The sequence below is a fragment of the Erinaceus europaeus genome, chromosome 9, assembly GCF_950295315.1.
Source record: "Erinaceus europaeus chromosome 9, mEriEur2.1, whole genome shotgun sequence".
Classification (NCBI taxonomy): domain Eukaryota; kingdom Metazoa; phylum Chordata; class Mammalia; order Eulipotyphla; family Erinaceidae; genus Erinaceus; species Erinaceus europaeus.
The window spans coordinates 65902089-65925294 of NC_080170.1; the positions used below are offsets into that span (position 1 = coordinate 65902089).

General features: G+C 43.3%; 1 protein-coding gene across 6 annotated transcripts in view; it reads left to right on the forward strand.

Annotated features, from left to right (window-relative positions):
• TTC1 (tetratricopeptide repeat domain 1) overlaps positions 1 to 17948 on the forward strand; it is a 43070-nt gene extending 25122 nt beyond the window's left edge. For all 6 annotated transcript variants that reach the window (XM_060198086.1, XM_060198085.1, XM_060198087.1 and 3 more), the window contains exons 3-8: positions 463 to 523; positions 2727 to 2839; positions 5152 to 5188; positions 10739 to 10887; positions 12934 to 12988; positions 17342 to 17948. In XM_060198086.1, the coding sequence (XP_060054069.1) occupies positions 463 to 523; positions 2727 to 2839; positions 5152 to 5188; positions 10739 to 10887; positions 12934 to 12988; positions 17342 to 17475 (549 nt within the window). In that variant the 3' untranslated portion in view covers positions 17476 to 17948. The remainder of the gene's footprint in view (positions 1 to 462; positions 524 to 2726; positions 2840 to 5151; positions 5189 to 10738; positions 10888 to 12933; positions 12989 to 17341) is intronic.
• Positions 17949 to 23206: the final 5258 nt, after the last annotated feature.

Sequence of the window (23206 nt, forward strand, 5' to 3'; positions counted from 1 at the left end):
TGAGTTTGATTTTGAATGGATAGAAATTAAATGATGTCTTAAGTGTAGAAATTAAATCTACATTAATCTAATTAATTAATAAATTAAATTAATCTACATTATTGTTGCAAAAGATAGAAGAATAGAAAGCCTGGGTATCATTTTGTTGGGGAGGTGGTTGGTTCGTTTTACCAGTCTATTGCTGATGGTGCCAGGTACTGAACTTGAGACCTTGAAACTTTAGGCATGAAAGTCTTGCAGCCTGGGTTTTCTGTTTTGAAATCAAGAATACATTTGATAACCCAGGTAATGAGGTCTTTTTGTCTACATATCTGTTTGAGATTTTGATAAAGCTGACCCAGTTTGCAAAAATTAAGTTGCTGCCCATTAAGTAGGCAGCTGTGTGTTAAGATGATGTTTTCACTCACTCACTCACTCACAGTATTGGTGTCAGAAATTATATGCCTCTCCAATCTCTTCCAGAAAAGAAAAGAGAAGAGCACTCAGCTTAAAGAGGAGGGAAATGAACAGTTCAAGAAAGGAGGTGAGAACTTCATCTAGTACTGGCTTCTGGTCATCTTGACTCTTTGTGCTTCATTCTAATGAACATTTAGAAACAGCTGCAGACTTGAACTACTTAATGACACAGTGGTGCCTCCCACAGCCTTGAAGTTTTGTTTCTTACTAAGTCAATTTCAGCAGACCATGACCTTTTACTTTGTGTCTTGACATAGACAGTTTTTCCTTTCTTTAAATGCAGGAGGAAACACTCTCCAGTTCTTGCTTAGAAACTCTGTTGAAAGACCATCTGCTGATTGCTTCTCAGCCTTTTGGCTAAGATCAAATGTAAAAGACATTTACTGCAAAACTCGACAGAGTCCCAGTTCCTTACTTGCAATAGTTCTGTGAAAATTGGCTGTAGTTCAACCTGTCCCTTGGAGTCATTCTTCCAGTGCAGTAACTTGTTCATTTACCTTTTCCTTTAGATGCGGTACATAGAAAGGTATTCTGCATCTCCTGAATTTTTTTTTTATATTTATTTTATTTATTTATTCCCTTTTGTTGCCCTTGTTGTTTTTTTATTGTTGTAGTTATTATTGTTGTTGTCGTTGTTGGATAGGACAGAGAAATGGAGAGAGGAGGGCAAGACAGAGAGGAGGAGAGAAAGATAGACACCTGCAGACCTGCTTCACCGCCTGTGAAGCGACTCCCCTGCAGGTGGGGAGCCGGGGTTCGAACCGGGATCCTTATGCCAGTCCTTGTGCTTTGCGCCACCTGCGCTTAACCCTCTGTGCTACAGCCCGACTCCCTCCTGAATTTTCTTAAGAATAGGTTGGGTTGGTTCTGATAATGAGAGAGAACTATGTTATCATGTCTCAAAAGTGTATATGTGGATATGAGGGCGATCTGGCTGCAACATCTGTCACCCCATGATCGCCAGGGTTGATTTGACTAATCTGGCTGGCTAGGCGGGTGTCCCCTTCTTCCCTCACTGCTCCATGTGTGTCCCTCCTGAAGCTGTGTGCTCAGTCGAAGAGGATGGCCTTCCCCAAATAGAGACAGATGGGTCTTTGGTTGAGGATATACGGGTAGTTGTGCTCTCCTGCTAGAGCCTCCAGACAAGCTTTCAAAGTGTATATGCTTTAGAAATCAAGAGTGGTAACATTTTTCCCTTAGTAATTTTTAAGTTTAATACTTTTTTTTTTTCTTATACCCTGGCCTTAGCTATCATCACCTCCTTTTCCCTAAGAGAATTAATGGTTCTAGATTTTAAAGGTAATTCTGTTTGTATTTTAGCATTAAGTATTTCAGATCTAAGAAAGAAAGAGGCAATTTTCTATCAGCAGTCTGGCCATAATTACACATGCAGCAGTGAATATATAAACTTGTTAGCATTTTCTCCTTTAAATTTTTTAGCCAACTATTTATTTAAAAAATATATATTTATCTTGCCCCTTGGAGCTTTGTGCCTGTTCAATTCTACCACTCCTGGTGGATTCCCCCTCCCCCCCTTATAACTTCAGATAGAAACAGAAGGAGAGAGAAGAATCCATTGCAGTACTGCTTAACTGTTCATGAAGCCTCTCTACTGCAGATGCTCCATTGTGTTTTCAGGCACTTGAACCCAGGTTCTTTTTTTTTTCTTTAAATTTATTTCTTTATTGGGGAATTAATGTTTTACATTCAACAGTAAATACAATAGTTTGTACATGCATAACATTCTCCAGTTTCCCATTGAACAATACAACCCCCACTATGTCATTTATCATCCTTCATGGACCTGTATTCTCCCCACCCACCCACCCCAGAGTCTTTTATTTTGGTGCGATATGCCAGTTACATTTCAGGTTCTACTTGTGTTTTCGTTTCTAATCTTGTTTTTCAACTTCTGCCTGAGAGTGAGATCATCCGAACCCAGGTTCTTATGCATGATACTTACTTATTTTTGTGAGAGGAGAGAGAGAAACAGACAGTAGAGCACCATTGTGGTCCACTCCAACATAAACAGTGCTGAGAATCAAACCAAGGGCTTCATATAAAGTCCTGTGCTACCCTCTGAGCCATATCTCTGACAGACTAGTCAAAATTCCTTACTACAGCTGATAGACCAAACAAAAGCAGAACATCTAACACATTCTGTTTGAAACTTTTGTCCTGTGAATGGGGAATAAACATTCTGAGACACTGGAATGCTGTAACATCTGGAATACAATCATCTGACCTCTCCTCTTGTACCTCATCTTCAGATTATATAGAAGCCGAAAGTTCTTATACTCAGGCTCTTCAGATGTGTCCATCCTGCTTCCAAAAAGATAGGTCCGTCCTCTTTTCAAATAGAGCTGCTGCAAGGATGAAACAGGTATGTGTCTTTCACTTTCTCTTTAGAAAAGAAAAACAAGTATTTCATGAAAGGGCCCAGACCAGCACTCTGTCTTGTACAGTGGCAGGGACTGAACTCAGGACCTCATGCTTGCAAATACAGAGTTCTAGCACCAAGTCAGTTCCCACAGTGCTGACTTTGTCCCTTTTTCAGAAGCATATGAATTCTCAGTATTTTCGTAGGGGTTTAAAGTTGCTGCCTCCTTTTTTCCTGCCCATAGTTTCTTAGATATAAAGGACCTAAGATGGGTAGAATACTACCTTGAAAAACCAGAGTCATACTACAGTTCACAGTCCCCACTAAGTGAGCACTTCCTGGGGGCAGGGGTTGGGGTGGACTGGCAATATCTACAAAACTAGGGCAGGGTAATGAAGCAAAGAACCAAGTAGTGCATATCCTGGAATAGCTACAGCAACTTATTTTAGGCTTCTGACATTCCAGCCATAAATTAGCAGATAAATATTCTGGAGTTGCTTACTCCTACAATTCTGATTTTTCTGTTAAAAGAATAGATATATCCAGAAATTGAGGTGAAAGCCCTTCAAGGCCAAATAGGTATCAGGGGAAGTTGAGAATTATTTTATTTTGTATTTCTGAAGGGTTGAGAATGTGGCATACCATTGGGAATGAAGAAGGGATAAGAGTTCATTTATATTTGATTTATATCCATGTGAGTATTGAAATATAGACTTGTTGCTCATTTGTCTGAATTTCTATTCAGTTAACAGTAAATCTCACTGGATTAAAAAAAATAAGGGGGAAAGCAATACCACTTGTTCATAGTACCTATAGCAGTTATTTCCAAAGCATGGGTGATAGATTAGTCAGTGCACCTGTAACAAACATGAAATAGTTCACAATTGGGCAGGACAGTTGTTGATTTAGATTAGGTATCACTGTCACTTTCTCTTTGAAATTCTTTTTTTTTTTTTAATTTTTTTTTTAATATATATATTGCTTCCAGAGTTATTGCTGGGGCTCAGTGCCTGCATTACAAATCCACTACTCCTAGAGGCTATTTTTCCCATTTTGTTGCCCTTGCTGTTGTTGCCATTGCTGCTGTTAGTGGTGGTGGATCAGACAGAGAGAAATTGAGAGGAGGGAAAAACGGGAAGAGAAAGATAGACACCTGCAGACCTGCTTCACTGCCTGTGAAGCGACCCCCCTTGCAGGTGGAGAGCCGGGGGCTCAAACTGGTATCTTTGCACTGGCCCTTGAGCTTTGTGCCATGTGCGCTTAGCCAGCTGTGCTACCTCCCGGCTCCCTTCTTTGAAATTCTTGAATGCCTCTATCCTAATCACTTTAGATGACCAAGGGTGTGTGTGTGTGTGTGTGTGTGTGTGTATGTATTAAAGGGGAGGGTGGGGGTATGTGTGCCTGAATACTTGAACATGAAGAAAGGTTCTTTAATCCCAACCAGTTCTTTTGACCTTTAGTGTTCTTTTCCTCCTCCTGCCCTGATCATCAGGTTTTTAAAATTGTGATAGAGGGAGAGTGAAAAGAAGAGAGATACCTGCAGCACTGCTCCATCGCTTATGAAACCCCTTACTCCTCCCCTCCCCCCATCCCAAGTGAAGACCTGGGGCTTGAACTCAGATTCTCACACTTGGTTGCTTGCATACTTTACCAGTAGTACCACCATCTGGCCACTCTATTGTCCTTTACCCCCCTCCTTGTCCCACCCAGCACTGCTTAGCTATGGTTTGTGGTGTAGTGCAGGGGATTGAACCTGGGACCTTGGTGCCTCAGGCATGGGAATCTGTCTGTATAATCATTATGCTATCTCCCCACACATACACACACCCTATTCTTCTATAGCCCTCTGCTTTTAGACTGAAAAAGTTAAATTAGCTTGTCTTCATTACATCAATGGATAAATTATAATTAATGAGTCACACCTTGCATTTGTAGATGATCTGTGTACTTTCTAGAAGGTACCATTCCATGTGTGATCATATAATTAGCCAAAGAGGAAGGTTATTAATTCATTTATTCATTTATTAGTCATTGCTTTGCCTTGTTTATCATACATATTTCTCAGTGTCTGCATTCAACATAAAGCATCTTATGAGTATATCATAATCCTTTACAATATCTCTAGAGATATTTTAGGAAGAACCTAATTATTTCCAGGAGACAGTTAAGTCAGAACTGTCACCAAATTGTGAGTTTTCACTTGAAAGTAATGTGCACATGACTTGTTCGAAGAGCATTCTGTAATGAGCAGCTTCCATTGAACCATTTGGTAGAATATGTGATGCTGACACATGTTAATGTATTTTTTTTTTTAGGACAAGAAAGAGCTGGCCATCAGTGACTGCAGCAAAGGTACAATCTCTTGGTCTGGTTCTATGTTACTTAGAAGAACATACCTTAATTCAACAAACTAATACCAAATTTGTGGGTTCAGTGTGCACTTGTACTGTGTACCTTTCCTCTGGGGCCTTTGAAAGAAAATATTTTATAACACAGCCTTCTTAGAGGTTCTGTACATGCTGGATGATACAGTCATCTTTGTGGAAGCATGCTTTTTAAGAAATTATATATTCAGCCAGTAGCACACCTGGTTGAGTGCACACATTACCATGAGCAAGGACCTGGATTCAAACTACCAGTCTCCACCTGCAGGAGGCAAGCTTCACAAACAGTGAAGCAGTGCAAAAGGTGTCTCTCCCTTCCTTTCTGTCTCCCCTTCCCCCTCTCAATTTCTCTATCCTATCAAGTAAATATTAAAATACATAATAAGAAATCATATAGCCAGAATTTAAGTATTGGAGAAGTTTTATATGCTTGTTTCTAAGATATATTTATTGTTATGTGAGGGAGAAACCACAATAGCACTCTTCTCTGGCTTATGATGGTGCAGGAAATAGAACCTCAGACCTCAGGCACGTTCCCCTGTCTTCTGGCTTGTTGAGTTCCTTCCTGACCAAGAAGCTTGCTTTTGAATGAATAGATCAACTCAATTACTGTATGTAACTTTGTGAAGAAAATTCAAAGCTACCTTTGTCAGTCAGAGTTCAGCGCGCCAGTATACCGGGATAGCTTCGCAGCAGGAGACAGAGATGACCAGAAACTCATGGCTGAGCTGAGAACGCAGTTTAATCTTTATTCATGAGCGGGCAAGCAGTCCAACAACCTAATCATAACACAATCCTGTCTTGCCTTTTTCTCCTCTGGCCGAAGAGTCAGGAACCAAGGAAGTATGTAGGATAGGGGGTGGGGAGAAGCAAGAAGCGCGAAAAGGCAAGGACTAAACCAAAATCTCCCGGAGGCAGGGGGAGTGAGACCAAACCAATGTAACAGAATGACCATGTAAATAGACCACAGTGTCAAGCAATGTAACAGAAAGGATCCCAGAAGCAGAACTAGAAGCATACCAACAATTCCCCCTTTTCTTTTTAACCAATTAACCATAGTATCAGGAGTGTAGGGTGAACAGAAGCCTATATCGTACAGGCATTTTCAAAAAAAAACTGGCACAAACATGGAGGAACAAGTAAGCGAGCAACAGGAACCAGTGTGATGCCAAGGGAAGGCCTTAGGGGGGTGTTTCTTGCTTCTGTGGGCTTCTCTTGCCTCTGGGGCGTTTCTTGCCTCTGGGGGTATTACCTAGCAAGGGGGAGGGTATGGCCTATAGAGTCCCAAGGCAGCTGGCTGCAGTCAGTCTTTGAGAAACCCAGCAGCGTAAAGGGAAGCTGCTATAAAGTTGTGTACCAGTAAGTCCGATAGAAGTGCCAGTTTAAAGCAGATGTCCACGGAATAAATGCTAGGGGGTTAAATGTTGCATGAGGAAGGTCAGCCGCTGGAATTTTGCTTTTATGTAGAGAGAGAACTTGACAGCTGCAATTTACTTACTTGTGAAAAAAAATAAAACTTGTAACAAGATAGAAGTTTACTATAATTGATAACTCGATGATTATAATTGGTTTAAGTATCTTTATAAATTTGGAAGGTCTTTTCGTTTTATTTTAAGGCTATTTAACCAATTTAAGCGCAATAAAATGTGGTAAGGCAAAGAACCATTGTTAGAGCCTCAGGCATGAGAATCACTAGCATAATCATTGTGCAATCTATCTTATGCCTGGCTGGTTCTACCTCTAAATGAGAAGGTATTTGAGAGCTTTACATATCAATAACGTCTTATTTAACCTTTTGTTACACCCATATAAGATGAAGACACACCCTAGGTGCGTGCAGGTTTTTTAGACCAAGTTAGTTAAAATATATTGATTTTTAACTAATTTATACCTCAGACTTTAAATGTAAGTTAATTTTACCTTTATGAGAATTATGTTGAAAACCTTTTTCATTTAACTTTGCCTAGTAAGAATGTAGCCTTAAAGTTACATTTTTAACCTTAAAGTTAATGTTTACCAAATTTCAAACGCACACATAAACATGGTCTTCAATACACAAGGAGAAAAACTTTTGTTACGAAGACATGTCATTTTAAACACGAATTTAGATCTGTACTGTCTTAGTTGTTCAGGGGGTGCATTGTCCGGCGGTGACCTCTTGCCCAACTTCACCTCCAGGAATTGCAGGGGTGCGATCACTGCACAAATGTCTGCGTATTCTAGCTCCTCTGCCTTCAGAGCCGAGCTGGGGGTCTCGGCCAGGGGGCCCAGTCCTGGCAGGGAGCCCTCGGTCTCCGGGTGGTCCGGGATCTGCCCAGACACCATAGCAGGAGGGCGGGTGGGCTGGCCGTGCAGAAGGCGCAGGCCGAGACACCCCAGGGCAGGGGCCAGGATGCCATGCCTGCTGCCCTGCTCCCGGCGGCCGAGCAGCGTGGAGGGAGTGCGTGCCCAATGCCCCACTGCGGCGAGCAGGCTCCTGCGGGCGGGCAGCGGGCAGAAACCAGAGTGTGGCCCAGAGCGAAAAGTTCCAGAGACAGAGAAACTGTCGCATGAAGAAAGGGCAGAGGCCTTCAGAAACCTCTTCATAAGCAGAAAAGCAGCCCATAGTGGATAGGTAGCCAAATGTCTTCGCTTATCTGGGGGATGGGCAGGTTAGGTCCTTGTTGCACCATATGTCAGTCAGAGTTCAGGGCGCCAGTATGCCGGGCTAGCTTCGCGGCAGGAGACAGAGACGACCAGAAACTCATGGCTGAGCTGAGAACGCAGTTTAATCTTTATTCATGAGCGGGCAAGCAGTCCAACAACCTAATCATAACACAATCCTGTCTTGCCTTTTTCTCCTCTGGCCGAAGAGTCAGGAACCAAGGAAGTATGTAGGATAGGGGGTGGGGAGAAGCAAGAAGCATGAAAAGGCAAGGACTAAACCAAAATCTCCCGGAGGCAGGGGGAATGAGACCAAACCAATGTAACAGAATGACCATGTAAATAGACCAACGTCAAGCACTGTAACAGAAGGGATCCCAGAAGCAGAACTAGAAGCATACCAACATACCTTGGCAACAGAAACTTGTGAAACAGAATTTACTTCTTACAGTGTCCAAGTGCCCTTTCTTTGAGATTAAATTCACAATCTTAGCTGCTCCTTGAGGTGAGATGAGGTGTTGGGGCAGCTGTGATATCCCGGTTCTCTTGGGGAGTTGGTTGTCTCTTCAGATGTTATGATTCTCCCTAATAACGGTCACTACTGTCTTTGTCAAAAATGTATAGTGCACTGTTTTGCCATGCATGTGACCAGCCCCCACTGCTTTGGTGCTGTGGTCTCTTCCACTCTTTCTCTGCCTCTGTCCATCTAATTACTAATTCCCCGTCCCCACTTCCAGTTTTCTTTCTCTGAAAGAAAAAGCCAAGAGCTTTATATGGTACCTGGTTCCAGTCTGATTCTGAGTAAGCATGGATTGCTTTTTTTCTGGTTGGTTGGTTCCATGGGTTTTTTCTGTTTTCTTTTTATAATTTATTGCCTTGTACCCTGGCTTTGTATCTTTATACTTGGTGTTTCGTTATAGTATCTAAATGAAATAGTTATTACATTAGAATCTAGCAAGCTGCTTCTGATCTAATTATGAATGTACTGTTTTGTTTGGAAGAAGGTGTGTCACCTTAATCTGTGTGAGATGCATGAGCCTGAAGAATTTAAATGAGAAATAAGCTGCTGAACTTCTGAGCTCCTTTGCGTATAACCAAATAGTGAGAAAACGCCTGTAGGCTTTTAGCTGCAGAATCCATTTCCAGCTAAGGCTCTAAGTGGAGAAGCCTTGCCTGACAGAATAAAGGGCAGAGAAAGGTGTGCTCCAACCAAAGTGTTTTCCAGATTTGGATTTGGTTAAACCCAAAATTCATTTGCATATACACAGACTTACTACCTATATGTTATTGTCTATTAAAACTACTACCAGCTTAGCCAACATCATATCTAATCTGGACCACTGTATGAGCCTCCCTGCTAGCTCACTATTTGATTCTAATCCCCATACCAAAATTTTCCTGTAAAAATCTAAATCCGATGGTCCGGAAGATGGCACAGTGGTTATAAAAGCTTTGGACTAAAGCATGAAGTCCTGAGTTTGAATCCCAGCATCACATGTGCCGCCAGTCTGATGACCTAGTTCTATCTTCTGTCTACCTCTCTCACTAATAAATAAAATCTTCAAAAAAAAAATAATAAAGGAAAGAAACAGCTGAGGACATAGAAATGATGTATACTTGAATCAAAACACAGGCAAAGGGACCTGGAAAAAAGCATAATGGTTATGTAAAAAGGCTTTCATGCCTTAGGCTCTTACATCCCAGGTTCAATCCTCAGTACCACCAGAAGCCAGAGAGAGCTGAGCAGTGTTCTGGTTTATTAAAAACACATGTGCAATTAGGAGGACAGTCTCTGCTAGATGGAACAGATAGTGCCACACCTGTAACTTATAGATGCTGGGCAGGAATTTGAAAGAACCGTAAAGACTTGGCTAAAATGCCACCTCAGTATCACGGCCACCATAGTTAGCCCTAGAACAAAAAAGGACAGTGGCATTGACTGCAGCCAGATCTCTCTCTCTCTCTCTCTCTCTCTCTCTCTCTCTCTCTCTCTCACACACACACACACACACACACACACCAGTCTTTCATGTGTGCTTTCATAGACTCTCACTTTTTTATTATTTTTTAAATATTTATTCATTTATGTATTTATTTTCCCTTTTGTTGCCCTTGTTTTATTGTTGTAGTTATTGTTGTAGTTATTGATGTCGTTGTTGTTGGATAGGACAGAGAGAAATAGAGAGGGGGGGAAGACAGACACCTGCAGACCTGCTTCATTGGCTGTGAATCAAACCCCCCCCCCCGCAGGTGGGGAGCCAGGGATTAGAACCAGGATCCTTACGCCAGTCCTTGCACTCTGCACCATGTGCACTTAACCCGCTGCACTACCGCCTGACTCTCAGACACCCTCACTTTTACACTGTGCACTTGAGTGCTGTGTTTTGACCTGGGGGAAGATCCAGGACCTGGCCAGCTCCCACCATGGGCAAAGTCCAGCTGCCATCTGCTCCTGCAAGCCAAGAGCATTTTCTTATGTTTTGTTTTGCTTTGTGGTTGTTTTGGGTTTTTTTTTTTTTTTTAACACTTTCAAAGGTTTGGGAATAAAAATATTTTGTTACATACACATAAAAACTGTATGACATTCACATTGCTGTGGTCATCAGTAAGCTTCTTGGAGCACAGCCACCCCTGTCTGTCTCCACATTGTCTGTGGCTTCCCTCATGTCACACCAGCAGAACCGAGGCGTTCTCCACAAAGCCTGCAATGCTCATTGCCTCGTCCTCACAGAAAATGTCTGCTGGCCTGCAGTACAAGCCTTGACAGATTACTTTCAGATCCTTGGGGATAGTGATTAGTACAAAAGGCTGACAGAGCTGGAGATGTGTAGGCCCTTAGTCTTTGTGGCACCAATGATGACTTCTTTCTTTACAGCAATTCAGTTAAACCCCAGCTACATCAGGGCAATATTGCGGAGAGCAGAGTTGTACGAGAAAACTGACAAGCTCGATGAAGCCCTGGAAGACTATAAATCCATATTAGAAAAGGATCCATCAGTACATCAGGCAAGAGAAGCTTGTATGGTAAGCCTAATTCTTTTTCTGTTATTCCCTGCCTTGTTAAGTGAATCCCCACTAATCCTCTGGGGCACAGTTACGTTCCATTTATGTGTTTTAGAGAAGAAAATGCATGTCAGAGCTAGAACTTTGTAGTGGTGGCCAAAGACCTCTGTGACCATGTCACTTAATCTTTTTTTTTTCCTTATTGTCAGTGCCCTGAGGCTTAGAATTTATGTATCTTTACCCAGACCATTGCTCAGCTCTGATTTATAGTGGTACTGGGGATTGAACCTGCGACCTTTGGTGCCTCAGGCATGAAGGTCTTTTTGCATACCTTTTATGCTGTTTCCTCAGCCCAAAATCCCAGGCTTTATGCATACAAGAGTCACCTCCTTGACCCCAATAAGAGTTCTTATTGTTGGACTGAGCGAATACTTAATATATTGTTTCATCCTGTCAAATTATCCTAAGTCTCTGTCAAAGGAAGCCTTTCTTCAATTTATATTAAGATTTTATTTATTATAAGAGAGAATGGAGAGAGAGGAATGACCAGAGCAGTACTGCTCAACTCTGGCGTAAAGTGGTGCCAGTGAACCTGGAGCTTCAGACATACAAGTAGGTGCTCTAACAGGCTGAGTTATTTCTTCTTTTATACCAGTTGTTAAGTGCATAAAGAACTGTTGTGTTTTGAATTGCCACAGCTTAGTTACTGCTGGGAACCCAGGATACTTGGTGCCAGTTGCAGACCAAAAAGCAGCTAGAGGAGTCTAATCCAGCTCAGCAGTTTTCAACCAGGGCTGGTTTGACTCCTGGGGACATTTGTCAATGACTAGAGACAGGGACATTGCTAAATATCCTGCTATGTTCCCCAGAAAAGGACTGTCCTATCTAACATTCTAGTGGCTGCATCGTGGGAGAAGACACAGTGGATAAAGCCCTGGACTCCTCAAGCATGAGGAGGGACTGATCCCAGGCATCACATGTACCAAAGTGATGCTATAGATCTCTCTTTCATGAGTAAATCTTTTAAAAAATTAAAATAAATTTTCAGTGGTGCTATGGTTAAAAAAAAATTCTGAATTCCAGGTTAAGAATTATAAATGAAAGGACTGGGGTGGGAGTTGGGCGGTAACGCAGCGGGTTAAGCGCACGTGGCGCAAAGCACAAGGACCGGCTTAAGGATCCTGGTTGGAGCCGCCGGCTCCCCACCTACAGGGGGGTGGCTTCACAGGCAGTGAAGCAGGTCTGCAGGTGTCTCTCCCCTTCTCTATTTTTCCCTCCTCTCTCCATTTCTCTGTTCTATATAACAATGACTACAACAACAAGGGCAACGAAAGGAAAAATAAATAAAATTAAAAAAAAAAAAAGACCAGGGTAGATAGCATAATGGTTATGCAAAGAGACTCCCATGCCTGAGATTCTTAAGTCCCAGGTTCAGTCCCCCGCACCACCATAAGCCAGAGCTGAGCAGTGCTCTGGTAAAAATAAACAAACAAACAATAAATAAATAAATAAATAAATAAATAAATTTAAAATGTGAGTATCGGGACCGGGCAGTGGTGCACCTGGTTGAGCGCACATGTTGCAATGCACAAGGACCTGGATTCAAGCCCCCAGTCCCTACCTGCATGGGAAAAGCTATGCGAGTGGTGAAGCAGGGCCGCAGGTGTCTCTCTGTCTCTCGCCTTCTCTATCATCCCCTTCCCTCTCTATTTCTGGCTGTCTCTATCCAATAAATAAAGATTAAGAAAAAAATGCAAGTGTCACCTGTAATCCCATTACCTAAATCTGAGCCTGCAAACATTTAGCATGTGTCCTCAGTTCAGTCATTTTCTGTATATATTTATTTGCCATATTTTTACTGAACTCCTGCTTGAGCCATTGTGCCCAAAACCGGTAAGATAGCTGTGTCTAGGTAAGCTCCTGTCTTTGTGCAAAATATAATAGGAGGGTTTCTTTGTTTATAGGATAATGTTTATGTACCTAACTTGTCCTTACATTGGGTTTTTAATGTTTCTCAGATTCAAAATAGTTGAAGAATTCTTAACCAAAAACTTTTTCTGCCCTCAGAGATTACCTAAGCAAATTGAAGAGCGGAATGAAAGACTAAAGGAAGAAATGTTAGGTACGTTTGCATCCTTTACTTTCTCTTGGCCATAAATAGCCAGAAAGTTGGAGAGGGTACTTCATTCAGTGTTTGTACTCACTAGAGGGAATGCAGTTAGAAATTGCTCAGGGGCAGTTTGGGAGGTGGCACAGAGGCTAGAGTGATGGACTTAACAAGCATGAGGCCCTGACTTTGATCCCTGGCATCATCACTTGTATAGTAGTGATGCACTGGTTCTCTGTCATTAATAAATCTTTGTTGCTAAGGAGACAGCATAATGGTGATGCAAAAGACTGATGCCAGAGACCCCAAGGTCACAATCCCCAGCACCACCATAAGCCAGAGATGAGTAGTGCTATCATTTAAAAAAAAAAAAAAAAAAAGGGCAGGGGAGATAGCATAATGGTTATGCAAACAGACTCCCATGCCTGAAGCTCCAAAAGTTCCAGGTTCAATCCCCTAAACCACTATAAGCCAGAGCTGAGCAGTGCTCTGGTGTTTCTCACCTCCTCTCTCTCTCTGTGTCTCTCTCAAAATAAATTAATTAATTAAATATTTTTTAAGTGATAAAGAAAATGGCATTGACAGTCTGTTTAATGTTTGAGGAAACACGGGAGACCAGGATTAGGAATAAATAGTAAAGGAAAAACAACAAATCCATGTTTCAGTTATTTCTCCTATTCGCTAAAGCATTTCTTGCTTGGAATCAGAGGGCTTTTTGAGGAATAGTCTGCTTGGCTAGGGGAGTGAATATTCTTGACAAGCCCTGCACTAGCAGATATTCTGCACACAGCCTCTGTCTAGAAAACATTCTAGAAAAATATTCTGCACACAGCCTCTGTCTAGAAAATATTCTGCACACAGCCTCTGTCTAGCCTCTGTCTAGACAGCCTCTGTCTAGAAAAGCCTCTGTCCTCTGTGTCTAGAAAACAAAAACAAATTTCTCTAAGGATCACTCTGGTAGCAAGAGTTATTTGAGAAGAGACCCTTAACCTAGTGATCCAAAGCCTTGGGCCCCTGTTGGGAACAGACTCCAAGAACTGTTCAGACTCAGGAGACTGCTAGCACCATCTCTAACTGGGGGGAAGGGGTCTTTCCTTAATTTACACATTTAAATTTGATACTTTGTCTTAAGAATTATTTTGGAAGTATTTTTCCAAAGGACAGGACAAAAGGATACATTTTTCACAATGATATTTAACAAAAAGAAGTGTTTGCATTTCATCAAATTAGTTTCATGCTGAGATGGCTTTGTGAGTCGTGACAAAGGATTTGGAAGGCATTTCTCTTTAAAATTGATTTTATGAAAGGGGAAGGAGAGAGGCCAGAGTACTGCTCTGACATGTAGTATTGGAGGTTGAGTGCAGGGCTTCACACATGCAAGTCCGATGCTCTGCTGCTGAGTCACCTCCCTGGCCACTGGAAGGAAGACACTGTTCTTTTGGTTATTCTTATTTTTTTGGATAGAGACAGAAATTGAGAGGGAAGGAGGAGATAAAGACAATAGTACTACTGCTTCACTACTTATGAAATTTCTGCTGCAGGTGGGGACCCAGGGCTTGAACATTGCATTATGCAGTCAATCAAGTGTGCCACTGCCCAGCCCAGAAGACATTGTTCTTAGGCATCAGTTTTTGTTTTTTTTTTTAATTTATTTCTTTATTGGGGAATTAATGTTTTACATTCAACAGTAAATACAATAGTTTGTACATGCATAACATTCCCGTTTCCCATTTAACAATACAACCCCCACTATGTCATTTATCATCCTAGGCATCAGTTTCTAAGTCCATTTCTTTAAGCCAATACAAAACCAAAAAGGGGTGGGTATAGTCTGACTCTTACTGTTTTGTCAGTTCCAGATCAAAATGTTCATCAAAATTTTGATGCACTGAAGCCCAGTCTTTCCATAGCTCTGGATTTTATTCATATTGTTTCCTTTGAAATATTCAGGTTGAATTCCTCCCTTCAGTTGTTTCTGTAATGAATTCTCTCATTAGACTTAACCAACTTAAGTCATTTGGTAAATAACATGTTTGTTGCCTAACATCAATAGTTTGAATGGCTAGGCTTCTTATTAATGAATAGGACTATGAATATACAATCCTGCTTTTCAGTATTAGTAATCATACATAGATTTTTTTTGGCCCAAAGGGAGAAATTATTCTCCTTGTGGAATCTCAGCCCCACAAAAGCTGTGATGGGTTTTGCTCTTTGCAGAGATGCTGCGATGACCATGGTTTATGTGATGAGATCCTGGGAGGCTAGCCCCTCAAGTTCAAATTATTGCCACTTGCAAGTTTTGAGCTAGCTCTTTGCAGTAAAATGGCATGATTTTACTGCTAGTTTTTCTGATAATGTATGGCTTTCTGCAACACTGACTTAAAGAGTAAGAAAATTCAGCACCAGAATGGGAGTTGCACAATGGCTATACAGACTCATGCCTAAGGCTCCTAGATTCCAGGTACAATCCCCACCATAAGCTAGAGCTGAGCAGCATTGTGGTTAAAAAAAAGAAAAAGGAAAAACTCAACACCATTGCCATTCACATTTATGAAGATGTGTAATTTAACAAAATGAGCATTGTTTTCAATTTATTAGTAATCTTTACCTTGCCACTTCCTTTTTTCTGTAGCTTGACTTCCTTTTATTTAAGGGAAAAAAAAAAAAATGAACGGTTCCCCTCCCCGGTATACTGGCTCTTTTCTGGGCTGTCACTGTAAATGTCATTAAATCCAGTAGGACCTATCAGGATGTTCATGCTGGCTTCAGTGGTGAGGATAGGGCCTCCTCTTGGATAGTTTCTCCTCTTGGGGTGACTAGTTCGTGGCCATACAGCCCAGGAAGAGGAGTTGAAAATAACTTAAAGGTGTGATCATTGGTTTGGTAGCCAATGTCGTTGACAGAACTCCCCCAGAGGTTCAGGACATTCTTACTGTTGTTGCCTGGGCTTTAACATTCCAGGCCCACTTAAGATAAACACAGACCGAGAAGGAAAAATGACATGACACCAAAGCTTCCTCCAATGTGGTAGGGACCTGGCTTATAACCCGGTTGGGAGCATGACAAAGCAGGAGCTTGCTTCCTGGATCTATCACCACCACCTGAGCCATGAGGTCAAAGATAAAGTTATCAGCTTTCTCCAAAACATCTGGACTGGATAGGATATGGAAATTTGCTGGGAAAGCAGCTGCCAGGGAATTGGGGCCCTGAGCTCCCTGTGGTAGGTGTTTGGTTCACCAGGAAGGTTCTCTCTGCAAACCCACCTCTCAGCTTGGACCTGAGCACAACTTGCCACCCTCGTGTGCCCCTCTTCAGGCTGTGAGCAGGTCCCTGTCCTAACAGTGGAGATGTGCAGTGAGGGTCCTCAGAGCAAAGGGTCAGTGGCTCACCCCCCATGTCACAGGGCCAGGGATTCTTAGAATGTCTGCTTCCTCCCCTGCTGACAAAGTGCCTGGTTCTGGGTGACTCCCACAAAGCAGGACTGTCTGCCTGCACTTGCCATGGCCCTCCCCTGTGTGGCCTGGTCTGTGCCAGGACTCGCACACAGCAACAGGAGCCCGCTTGGGTGCTGAGTGTTCTTGGAAGCAGTGAGCTGCAGGGGCTGAATCTTACAACGAGGTTACAAGTCTGTGAGCTGTCAGCAAAGGCCTTGCCATCTTTATGTTCTTTATCTGGACTTTACTCCCAGGTCAGAAGGAAGCTGTACCTCCCCTTCAACCCCATTCTCTCATCTCCTTTGGAAGCAGTCCTGCAGGAGAAAGTCTTAAGTTAGAAAGAGCTGCGACTCTTGAGTCACCTTTCCTGGACAAGATTTTCCCAAATGCTTCTAGTTCCAAATACCCCATCTGACTGAATCCCTACAACCTCTCACATGTCCTGCAAATTCCACAATAGAACACAACCCCCAAGGCCCTCTTGCAAGAAAATGCTCATTACCACAGGTGTCTCAGTGTGGACTCAGGACAAGCTCTCAGTAGATGAGGGTGAGGACTGAGACTTAGGGCCAGGAGTCTGGGCTCAGATGAGAGGAGGGCTGTGGTAGGGCCAGGCTTCACTGAGCAAGCAGAGGGCACTCCTGCTGAAGCCAGCTGTGCAGAAACCTCCCAATTGGGCTTGAATTGAGCTGTTTCTGGTTCAGAGAAGGCAGACTTTGGAGGGACCTCTGCCCTATGTGTCAGGCAGGGGCTGTGGGGTGTCCCCCAAGCATGTGACCCTGTGTCATGCATGCAGCTAACATGGGTGGAGCTGGATGATGTGACTGAATTGCAGAAGGATGCTCTTGAGTTTCTGATTGCACAGTAAGAGCAGATCAGTTGGCATCTTTCCACTTTGCCTACCCATATTTGAGGTTTTACATTTCCTTTGCAGGCAAACTGAAAGATCTTGGGAACTTGGTCCTCCGGCCCTTTGGACTCTCCACAGAAAACTTCCAGATTAAACAGGATTCTTCCACTGGCTCCTACTCCATCAATTTTGTTCAGAATCCAAATAACAACAGATAACAAAGATGTTGGTGACAAGCTGGCTGGAGGTGGTGCGCTGCTTGCTGGTCGGGGACAGGCGGCTCATGTTCACTCATGGAAGCAGCTGTCTATGTTGTGTGCAAGCTGCCCAGCAGGGCCTGTCCCTCTCCCTCCCCATCCCACGTGTTCCGTGAAGGAGGGACTCACCTGGTGGTGTGAGCCTAATTTGCTTTCATTTCAAGGTGGTCTCTGTGCCAGTGTTCCTGGTCCTGCTGTCCCTCTGTCCTGGAGGACATCTGCTTACTTGGGGCTGCCCTCCCACCCCCTGGGACACGCACATGTGTTCAGTTGAGTGTCGTCGTCACCTCTACCCCCCACCCTCCTGCAAACCTGCCATTAGGACATGTCCTGACATGACTGCCAGGCTTCCTGCCTGCCACCCCATCCCCGGCTGCCTCAGCTCTGGTGCCATCTGACTACTCTGTGGTAATAAATGCTTTCTCTCGGTCTGAGCTGGGTTGTGAATTTTGTGCTCAGGACAGAGACTTCTGTGGCTTTGGAGTTGGTCCAGGCTGTGCTAGATTGAAGTCTAAGACCCACAGACCTGCCCCGTCTCAGACACTTCCTTAAACGTGAATTTGAAGGGTTGTCCATTTTATCATGTGACAGTTCTGAAATGCACCTCACAAGCTGGCATGGCCTCACCTGTGAGCCTGGTGTGTTTCTCACCAGGCATAGGGTTTGTTTTGTGGGTTTAGGGTAGCAGAGCCTCACACAGGTGATTTCACCATTCTGGGCCAATGTTTTCAGAGGGAACCACAGAACCAAAGCTTTCCCAGTGCCCCTCCAAACCCCACTCCATAGCAAGGCAGGAGAACTACCAGGTGAGCAGCTGAAAGTAGCCTTCCTCAGGCATGGTGTATGGTGACAAAATGTATGTTCTTTCTGTAGAAGTGGAGATTTCAAAGATATATATATATATATATATATATATATATATATATATATATATATATATATATATATATATATGGCACTCTTTTGCAATCACTGCTCCACAGCCTGTAAAGATTTTACTCCTGGGGGACAGGTTGAACACATTTATTACAGTGCACAAGGACCGTGGTTCAAGCCCCTGGTCCCTACCTGCAGTGGGAAAGCTTCATGAGTGGTGAAGTAGGGCTTCAGGTGTCATTGTCTCTCTTCCTCTCTTATCTCTCTCTACCCTCTCAATTTCTGACTATTTCTATCCACTAAATAAAGATAACTAAACAAAAGATTTATTCCTGCAGGTGGGAACTGGGAACTTGAACCCAGGCCCATGCACACTTTTCCATCACCTGGCCCCCTCAAAAAACAAGAGTATTTTATTGTGTGTGGACTACATCTATTAATAGTTATCACATTAGGGGGAAACACATTTCTTAAACACTTAGTTCCATTAAAGATAAATACATGTCATGATAATGTATTTTTAGAAAACTACCAAGACAACTTTTTTTTTAAGTGACATAATTTTACATTTTTGCAAATGTCTTTAATGTGGAGCTTGACAGAGGCAGCAAGATTTGCACAGGCATGTGCACTCACTTCATCCAGCCATACACGTCATATGCTGAGGCCAGTGGTAAAAGCACATTTACTATGCCCCCTCCCCCTAGCTCCCTCTGGCATTACTTCAGGGATGCTTGAAACGGTCTTGGGAACCCTATGGAGCCTAGGACACTGGAGAAGTATTCTTAGCTTTTGGCTTTTTAGCTCAGTGGCTGAGACTACAAGTCAGCTAAGCTTCCTGTAAGCTGTTCCCTTGCATTTTGCCCAAAATGGCCTCCACTCCTGGGAGGCAGGGGAGCAAGGCTCAATTTCTGCAGCTGAGCTCTCTGCCAAGCCCAGTCACTGTAAGACATTAGTAAAGTCACTTGGTTCCTTTCACTCATGTCATACATGAGATCTGCGGTTAGATCCTGTTCTGAAAATTCACTTTGTCACAGAGCTGACTTCCCCTGTGCTTCCTTCTCAGCAGAAGTTCCTCAGCTGGGTCTGGTTTTTTTTAGTTCGTTTGTTTGTTTTTTTCTATATTGGTGACTTACAAGATTATAAAATAACAGGGATATATATTTTTTTAACCAAAGCACTACTCAGCTCTAACTTATAGTGGTGGGGAATCGAACCTGGGACTTCAGAGCCTCAGGCATGAAAATCTCTTTGCATAACCATATGCTATCTATCCCAGCCTGGGATGTAATTCCATACCACTCCCACCAAGGTTCTATGCCTCCAACCTCCTCTAAAGTAACCATCAAGGTGAAAAATCTAAGTTGACTATAATACATATTTTTTCTTTTTTCAAGTTGATGTGTTTCAATTCATCCCATTTCATTGCCAAGTAGTACTCCCTTCTGTCTCCCCCTGACCCCCCAATGCCACATCCCATCACTTCTCAAGTCACCTGCTGCAGGACTGGTGGAGGCTGCACAGAGCCTGCTGGTGAGTACTGAGAGCAGTGGGACCTGGAGGATGGGCCTCGAACATGCTCAGGTACTGTCAGAGCCTTGTGTTTCCTAGGATTTGTGTGGAGGGGCAGTGTAGGAAATGTTGCTGGGCCCAATGGTTATTTCTAGGCAGCTGAGCTAGCTCAGGCACAGCTCCACTGCAGGGACTCTGGGAGCCCAGCATCCTGCTGTCTGAGGCTTGTGGGTGGGCACTTGGCATGGGTGTTCACTGTCAAGGGAGGTACATTTACAAGATCTGTCTGACCCAAAAAATTCAGCAGGCCTACAAATCCTGCCCTTCACAAGCCTGTAGCAAAAACTGGTCTGTCTGTGGTCCGGGAGGTGGCGCAGTGGTAAAGCTTTGGACTCTCAAGCATGAGGTCCCGAGTTCGATCCCCAGCAGCACATGTGCCAGAGTGATGTCTGGTTCTTTCTCTCTCCCTCTATCTTTCTCATAAATAAATAAAATAAAATAAAATAAAAACTGGTCTGTCAGAGCAAACAGCGGGCTGCCTGCTTTCACCTGAGACAGCTTTAGAGGGGTGAGCCCAAGCTACCCAACAACTAACTCCCCCCCAACACATAGAACTGCTGAGACCAGTCCAAAGCCTTGTCCTCCCTTCCATGGGGAGAAAGGCCACATACCAGAGCTCAACCTTATAGCCTTTGAGCTCCCCACTGTCCTCATCCCTTCTTACTTTGCAGGCACTGGACCTCCCTAGGCTCCTGTCAGCAGCCTGGCTTCACCGACAACCCTGTGTAGTGGCTCTGCCCATGGACTCTGAGGCAGACAGAGCTTCAGGTTCAAAGCTTGTCCTTGCCAAAAGCCAGTGGTTCACAACACTGGGGGGAAGAAAAAAAAAAAAAAAAAGAATGGTCCAGGAGATGGCGCATTAAACAAAGAATTGGATTCTCAAGCATGAGGTCCCGAGTTCAATCCCCAGCAGCACAAGTACCAGAGTGATAATCTGGTTTTTCTCTCCTCCTATCTTTCTCACTAATAAATAAAATCTTAAAAAAGAAAAAAAAAAAGGAAGTATGCATATAGCCCATCAGGAGGAGCTGGAAAGCATGGTTCAAGCCCCCAGTCCCCACCTGCAGGAGGGAAGCCTCACATATGATGTAGTGATGCAGGTATCTCTCTGGCTTATGGTGGTATGGGGGATTTGACTGGGACTTTGGAGCCTCAGGTATGAGAGTCTCTTTGCATAACCATTATGCTATCTACCTCCACCCCCAGATATAATTCTTGCCTCTACCCTCCACCCCAACAAACCAGTGTTCACCTAAAAAGGGGTGTGTTATTTTTTAAAACAGTGATTTACACTGGGGGGAGGTGTTATCTAGGTCACTTCCAAATGTTTGAAATAGTCTACCCTGAAACTTAGTTCCTATTTTTTTTTTTTACCAGAGCACTGCTTAGCTCTGGCTTATGGCGGTACAGGGGGCTGAACCTGGAACTTTGGACCTTATAATTCTCCACTTCTCTGAAGTCTGTAGGAAATATGCCACCAGCCAAGAGTTAAGCTCCATCAGCCAGAACTAGAATGTGACTCACTGCCTTCTTTGTCCTTTCACTGCAGGGGAACTTCACAAGCTCACATTTATCCTTCATCCCAAACATACCAAGGCCACTGCCCAAGAAGCCCAGTGACAGATCCAACCATGGCAAAGACTCTATCCCAATTACTCACTCTGCCTGGCTGAAAGGTACTTGGGCTCCTAAGCCATCAGGCGTCAGTCACACAGATGTGAAGAAGGAAACCCTGGTTCTCTGTGTACAGAGCAGGGTACATGGTGGGGTGCTGCTCCAGACTTGATGTCTAATCAGACACAACACCCCCAAAAGGGAGCTTCTCAGAAATCCACAAACACACAACTCTGAGCAAAATAAACACAAAGTGCTCAGGAGGGCCAGAGGTAGAAAGTCTGGGAATTAAGCATGTGGATATGGCTTTACACTCCTAAGTACACAAGGGTGTTTTGTGGTTGTCAGTTGATTGTGTACTCTACTTGCAGCTTTACCTCATGAAGTTTACTGGCGATCTCTGGTGTTTCTGAGGGCCACGTGACAACTGGGATTAGTGAGGTCACTGAAAGAATTTAGATTATCAGCCAGTCTACCCAATGTTTGACTAAAATAGACTCTTTGTATAGAAAAAATACTGCCAATTTCCTTACCCGCCTTTCCATTAGAATATTGCTTCTGCAAGTACATCTCATCCATATATATAAAATATATGTATATTTTAAATTTATTGGATAGAGACAGCCAGGAATCGAGAGAGAAGGGGGTGATAGGGAGAGACAAAGGCACTTCTAACACTGCTTCACTACTTGCAAAGCTTTCCCCCTGCAGGTAGGGACCAGAGGACTCGAACTCAGATGATTAAAGAATGATTTAAGGGAGTGTGGCATTAATGCAGTGGGTTAAGTGCAGGTGGTGCGTAAGGATCCCGGTTTGAGCCCCCGGCTCCCCACCTGCAGGGGAGTTTTGCTTCACAAGCAGTGAAGCAGGTCTGCAGGCCTCTGTCTTTCTCTTCCCCTCTCTTGTCTTCCCCTCCTCTCTCCATTTTTCTCTGTCCTATCCAATGATGACAACAATAATAACTACAACAATAAAATGACAAGGGCAACAAAAGTGAATTTTTTTAAAAAAGAATTATTTGAAAACACAGATGCAGAGATGAGGAATGAGCTTACTTTGACCTGAGCAAGTGGCCCAGCATGTCAGGGAGGAACTGACAGGTCCTCCTACAGGCTTTGCCCAGTTCTTAAGTTCCATTTTCATTAAGGGAAAATTTGAAGGAGGAAAAGACCAAGAGTCAGATTGCAGGAACCTATTTCTACTCGGGAACAACCCAACTCAAATGGAGAAAGCACAATTTTTCTGGTTGGGTCCTGCAAAATCTCAATTCCAAGAGCTTATAGAGAGCTTCCTTCAGTGTGCTAGGGACCTAAGTGGCCCACATGGCAAAGCAGCGTACTACCCACATGAGTCATTTCTAGTCAAACACTTCACATCATATAGGATGTGCTGGGATTTTAAAGAAGCAAACATTTATCCATAAGCACAGAACTCCTTTGAACAGCAATGTTTGTATACAGGATCTGAATATATACCTTCCCAGCCATACATCACGTCTCCCTCCAAGGCCCCAGGTTTTAAAAGTGGTTATTTGGAGGAAATCTTGTTACAACAGCATCCTGAGGTACAACTGGTGGTGGACTTTAATAGTTAACTCCTAAACAGTTTTTAAGTATCAAAATAACTAAAA